This window comes from Podarcis gaigeae, assembly GCF_964106915.1.
Source record: "Podarcis gaigeae genome assembly, chromosome: 15".
Lineage (NCBI taxonomy): Eukaryota > Metazoa > Chordata > Lepidosauria > Squamata > Lacertidae > Podarcis > Podarcis gaigeae.
Genome location: NC_139692.1, coordinates 7066182 through 7072181, shown reverse-complemented (window position 1 = coordinate 7072181; position 6000 = coordinate 7066182). Strand labels below are relative to the sequence as shown.

Below are 6000 nucleotides of genomic sequence, written 5' to 3'. Positions count from 1 at the left end.
AAAGCGGTGCTTCAGGTTAAGAACAGTTTCAGGTTAAGAATGGCCCTCCGGAACGAATTAAGTACTTAACCCGAGGTACCACTGTAGTCCACATTGGTGCATATTTCCCTTGAGCCGAATTTAACAATTGCATGGCCAAAAAGCTAGTTTGTGAGTTTTCCTTGTTTTTTCTGTCTCTTACATGTCCATGGCTCTGATCCAAACACCCATCTCCCTCCCTCCCCTTGTTCAGAGTTCGTTGATCAAGGGTGTGAATTTCGAGAAGACTCAGCACAAAAGGTAATCAGAGCTGTGGGCAGCAGAAGGAAGGAGTGGAGCCCAGAGGAGGAACTGATTTGCAATGTGTCTGAAGCACCACTGGCATGATTAGGAACGGGCTGGAGCCAATTTCCTTTCACTTGAGTAACTAATGCAAGATGATTAAGGCTTTGCAAGGGCATGCGACTCTCAAATCACTCTGAGGACCACTCTGACATTCGTATTTAAAACAAGAGGCCAAATCACATTTTCGCTGCAGAAAAGCACGCCTGCTACAATTTAAACTCGCCGTTTTCTTTTTAACTGTTAACCACATTTTCTCTGTATTGTCAGGAGTTCAGCCTACACTCGAGTAGAGACACATGGCCGACTGGCATGTTCTCTCCCTCCTGGTCTTTCGTTCAGGAGCTTCAAAAGCTTTCTTCTGCCTGAACATCACAGCAACCGATGCCAACAGACATTGGCACACTTAGGGATCTGCAGAGTTTGCGCAGTTGCGTAACAGACCTCAGCAACTCAGCATCTTGGCTAATCTACTTTATTTACATATAAACACACAAGGAGTGCTGCAACATGGTGCCCTCTCTCTCTAGCATCTGACAGCAAAAAAGAGAAAAAGAGCAAAGGACAATAGTCCCACTTCACAGAACACAGTAACACAAACATCCTGTCTCCGTCACTTCCCACTCTGTGGAGTCAAAACATATACCGTCATATGATAGACAAAAATCCCATGACTGCAATCATGGAGCAGGAATTCTAACATGCATATCCCAGAACGCTCTCTCTCTCGCTGTCACCCTCCACCCTCTCTCTCTCACACACACACACTCACACACTTCAGAGGCATCTCTGAATCCCTCTCACAATTCTCTCTCCCTCCTTTCTGGTTTCTACTCTATCAGTGGCGACTGTTGCTCATTGGGACTGGTGGGGGGGAGAGAGAAGGCAAGGAACATACAGAACTGATGTTGCTGTTGAACTGGCACAGCTAAATGTTTGCTTCTGTAGATGCATATACACCATACATTTAAAGCTCCTTTTGCCAAATTGGGGGGGGGGGGATAATCCTAGGAACTGTAGTTTACCCCTCACAGAGCTACAATTCCCAATACCCTTAACACACTACAGTTCCCAGGATTCTTGTGCACTGTCTGCTTTAAGTGTGCATTAACTGTGTAAAGCGAGATGAGCACCGCAACCCCAGAGTCGTCCGTGACTGGACCTAACGGTCAGGGTCCCTTTACCTTTATGTATGCAGCCATAGTCTTCATAGCCCTAAATCCCATCTTCTTTCTCTTTGCCCATAAAAAAACATCATCTTCTGAGGTCAAGTGAAACTCATCAAAGTGCAAGGAAAGTCTAAAAGGGATCTGTAGACAAGTAATGGGGGGGGGGGGAGAGGTGTTACTTATTCTAGCCAAACACAAACAAAACACGCAGGATATGCAATGAGATTTTGTACTCTTATTTTAATGAGTTACCAGCTACAGTTATGTCATGACTTGTAGACAGACACATATACACCCTTCAGTTGACAGAGTGTGAGGCACCCCCCATTCTATGGGATGAGAATGTCCAATTTCCATGTAATTATCAGCCCATCTTGCTAAGAATGACTTTTTTATTTATACGAATGAATTCTTTATATCCCACCTTTGTGCCATAGTCACAGTACAAATGAATACTGAAAAAGTATTAAACGATGCACTACAATAGCTAACAATATACATCCCAAAATGGCATCAGATAAAAATATTGGCAGAGCATGTGCATTATAACAAGTGGACTATCTTCATTGCAGGTTTTTAAGCAGAGGTTGGATGGCCATCTGCCATGTACGATCTAGTTGTGATTTCTGCATTGCAGGGGGTTGGACTAGATGATCCTTGGGGTCTCTACCATTCTATGATTCTATGATCTGTCTTGAGAAAGTTCCTCCTGACTTTCCATCTGGGAGGATAAAATGAAGTTTGCGTAGTTTTGACACAAGTTCAGTGTGTGAGTTAAAATGTGGTTCCTTGCATTCTCACAACTCCTTTTGCACAAGTGTGTGTGTGTGTGTGTGTGTGTTTGTACAAACATAATTTGGTGGGTACCGTATTTGTTGCTGGCAAGATTGCATGCAAAACCTATCCAAGTATCCCCATTGCACCAGTATGAGCCTACAAGGACAACACCAGGGAGTTATCTTCGAAGACCATATGTCAAGGCTGAGACAGAGCCCAGGATGCCAGCTGGGAACGGGGTGCTGGACAACCAGTTTTCAGTGGTACAAGGGTCCCAGCCCCTTCCAGACAGCCATAGCCTCCAGTTCCCTTTACCCTATCTTCCCTGTGTTGTAGACTGTACAAGTAACTGAGATTCTTCCTTGGAAACATGAAAGCACAGTGTTGTTCTTGACATTGCTAAGCAATGGCACTAAGGTTACCACAACATGCACCTCTTAACTTCTTCACACAACAATAGCCACTTCCATTCTTTTGAATACTCTCCATTGAAAGTTGTTGGTTTTTCTTTGAAAGTTGCTCAGAAGTTTACACCTGCGCATATAAAAGACCACTTGTTTTTTTCCTGCAAATTTGCGCTCTGTTGACCCCTGCTCAAAATCCTTTCAATATCTAGCAACATCTCTGGTGTTATACACTTGGTATCTGAATGTCCAAAACTGGGCAGAAAAATATTTGCAAAACCACTTGGACTACTATCCTGCAGCTCATCAGCCAGGCTCTGGTGGGTCATGGGATCTTTAAGACATACTGCCATACCACTAGGGTGGCACTTGAATGAAGCCCCCATCACACACTGACAGAAAAGTCCACCAATGCAGATGTACCACCAGCAATGCTTTCATGTCCTTAGGGGGGTTAAAAAATGACATATCAGGGCATATCAGGGCAGATGAGAAGAGCTTGGATGTTCCGTATCCAAATCCTCCTTTTTCACCCAATATGCACCCAGGAAGAGTGGAAAAGAATGTCAGACTTGAAGCTAGAAGGCTGCATACATATTGTAGCTTTAAGTGCACTTTCAAAGCACTTTCTTTCCCTCAAAGAATTATGGGCACTGTTGTTTACCCCTCAAAGAATTGACAATTCCCAGCAACCCTTAAAAACTACAATGCCTGGAATTCCTTGAGAGAAAGAATGTGCTTTCAATATGCTTTAAAGGTATGTACGTAGAAAGAAAAATAAAACAACAGGCTGAACAGGGGAAATAATAAATGAAAAATCTGTTCTCTTTTTAAATCCATATTTGTTTGGGCTTCCAATACAGGATTTGGGGGCAGGCAAGGGAAGACAAACTCCCTCCATATGTTTTCCCCCCCTAATAATTGTAGAAAGAACTGCCACAACATGCTCAGTTCACAGAAAATACGAATGAGTGGCCACCCAAATATCCCCATCCATTCACATGAGGCAAATGCAGTTGCAGGAACGGAATGATCCCAGAAAAATCTCTGCTGATTCAACCCTCCTCAGGCATCCCAAGCTTTGCAAACTTTGCTCAGGGGTGTGATGTCGTTGACATCCTGCAGCAGTATTCCTGGTCCTTGTCCCTGGCCATGTCCAGCCTGTGGGCCACAAGGAGCTTGAGGGGGCAGGTTCTTCAAGCACATTGAATCGGAGGACTCCCCATCAGTGAAGATTTTATTCCGGGTACCAAAGCCACTGGTGCTGACGGTTGTCCGCTCGGCATAGACCCCTTGATGGACCATTTCATCAGAGCAGGTCTGGAGCTTGAAGGCTGCCTGGAAGCCCTTCTTGAAGTTCTCATTGAAGTAGCCATAGATGATGGGGTTGACGCTACTGTTGGAGAATGCCAGCCAGTGCGCAAAGGGGAAAACGTAACTCGCAAGGAGATTTATGTGCTGCTCATCCAGCTTGGCATAGTCCGTGAGCAGCATCAGTGTCCACAAAGGTAACCAGGAGAGCATGAAGAGCAGAGCCACGAGCACAAGCATTTTGATGACCTTCACCTTCCTTCTAGAAACCGCCATGTTGCACTGACCTTTGTGAACTGCCTGGTGCTGACTCACTGGGCCTGAGGACCTATACAGCTTGAGCCCAATTCGGCCATACATGAATGTGATGAGGGTCAGCGGGACAACATAGATGTGGGCAAAAAGCACAGTGGTGTAGACTTTGCGCATTTCACTATTGGGCCAAGCCTCATAGCATGAATACAAGGGGTAGGTCATGCTCTGATTGCCATTGTATACCGTGTAGCTGTCCTCCTGCTGAGCCACTGTGAGCTTGATAGCAGAGGGACACATGATGGTAATAGCCAGTACCCATATGATAGCAATGGTATTGAGTGCCTGGCAGAGGCTGAGTTTGGATTTAAATGGGTAGACAATGCAGCGGAACCTGCAGAGGAAAAAGGGAGGAAGAATACAAGTAGGGGAATGACTACTATGCAAGAAGGGAGGAACATAAAATATATGCTTTCTATCTGGCCAAAATGGGCCATTCTGAGGGGCAAGGAAATAAAGAGGCTAAGCTGGCTCAGCCACCATAATTTAATATTATTTGTTTATTATTTGCATTTATAGACAGCTTCCTGTCTGAGATATCAAAGTGGTTTGCACTAGGTAAATAAGTATAAATGCAGATTTACACTAGGGAAATAAATTTAATGCAGAAAAGACTTTGCAAAACAAATATTCATACATAAACACACTATTTATATCAATGAAATCGGAGAGCATTACAAGGCAGCATAATGTAAAATTTCAACCCACATGTCTCATTCACCATCCATTCTATGCAACCTCAACACTCATTCGCTACCTCAAACATTATCTCTAGCCCCCAAACACTCATGCTCAACAATATTAACCTACATGCAAAGGATATGGTGGATGAATCCTCTAATCCAGTCTTCACCAATCTGATGCCCTCCGGATCTGTGCTGGCTGGGGGCTAATGGAAGTTCACAACTGCTAGAGGGTACCATGTTAATGAAATGAGGTACCATGGAGTGTTGATCAGATGATTGGGCAAATGAATGCATTGACCTTCAGCACAGATGAGTGAATACATTGTATTCCGTAGATGGGGTGCCACCACAAGTTCCCATCTCACAAGGTCTCATCCCGCATCATAGCATGTCACTGGCACTTTCCTTCTCAGTCCTGCAGCTTTATAAGCTCCTTGACACTGTGCGCAACATGAGGATGGAGCAAGTGGGGAAGACCTGCTACTTTGCTGTCAGTCATGCAACTATTTAAAACACAGGAGGATTGCTGTCACAATAAATTTGGCAGTCCCAAACACCTATATTTCCTTTAAGTGGAAACACTTAGAATCATTTGGCCTCAGGATAGGACTCTGACCAGGAAGGGGCCAAGCAAATACCCTTTTATCAGGACTCAAGGTCTTCAGCACCCGCTAAGTCTCCCTCACCATGGCTCACAGATTGTCTGGTCACTGCTGCTGGGGTGGATGACACACTCGGTGATTGCATGGGACAAGTGACAGTCCCCATGGACAGGTCATATGGGTGAGCTGACCCAGTCCTATCCACTGAACTGAGAACAGACACCTCATAACACATTAAGCATCTGACCTATGGAACTTGGCTCATTTGTTTGAAAGAAGGGTGATGGGCATCAGTTTCCTCCTTCCTTGGCCCCAAATGCATGGGAACTGAGCTTGATCTCACAGCAAACCTGTGTGTTCTCCCTTTCCTGCAAGGGTGGGGAACCGGTGGCCCTCCAGATGTTGCTAGACTCCGACT

At 44.9% G+C, this 6000-nt stretch overlaps 1 protein-coding gene across 3 annotated transcripts in view; it reads right to left on the bottom strand.

The window, feature by feature from the left end:
* Positions 1-2380: 2380 nt before the first annotated feature.
* LOC310832128 (neuropeptide FF receptor 1-like) overlaps positions 2381-6000 on the bottom strand; it is a 32482-nt gene continuing 28862 nt past the window's right edge. For all 3 annotated transcript variants that reach the window (XM_083713690.1, XM_083713688.1, XM_083713689.1), the window contains one exon: positions 2381-4628. In XM_083713690.1, the coding sequence (XP_083569816.1) occupies positions 3737-4628 (892 nt within the window). In that variant the 3' untranslated portion in view covers positions 2381-3736. The remainder of the gene's footprint in view (positions 4629-6000) is intronic.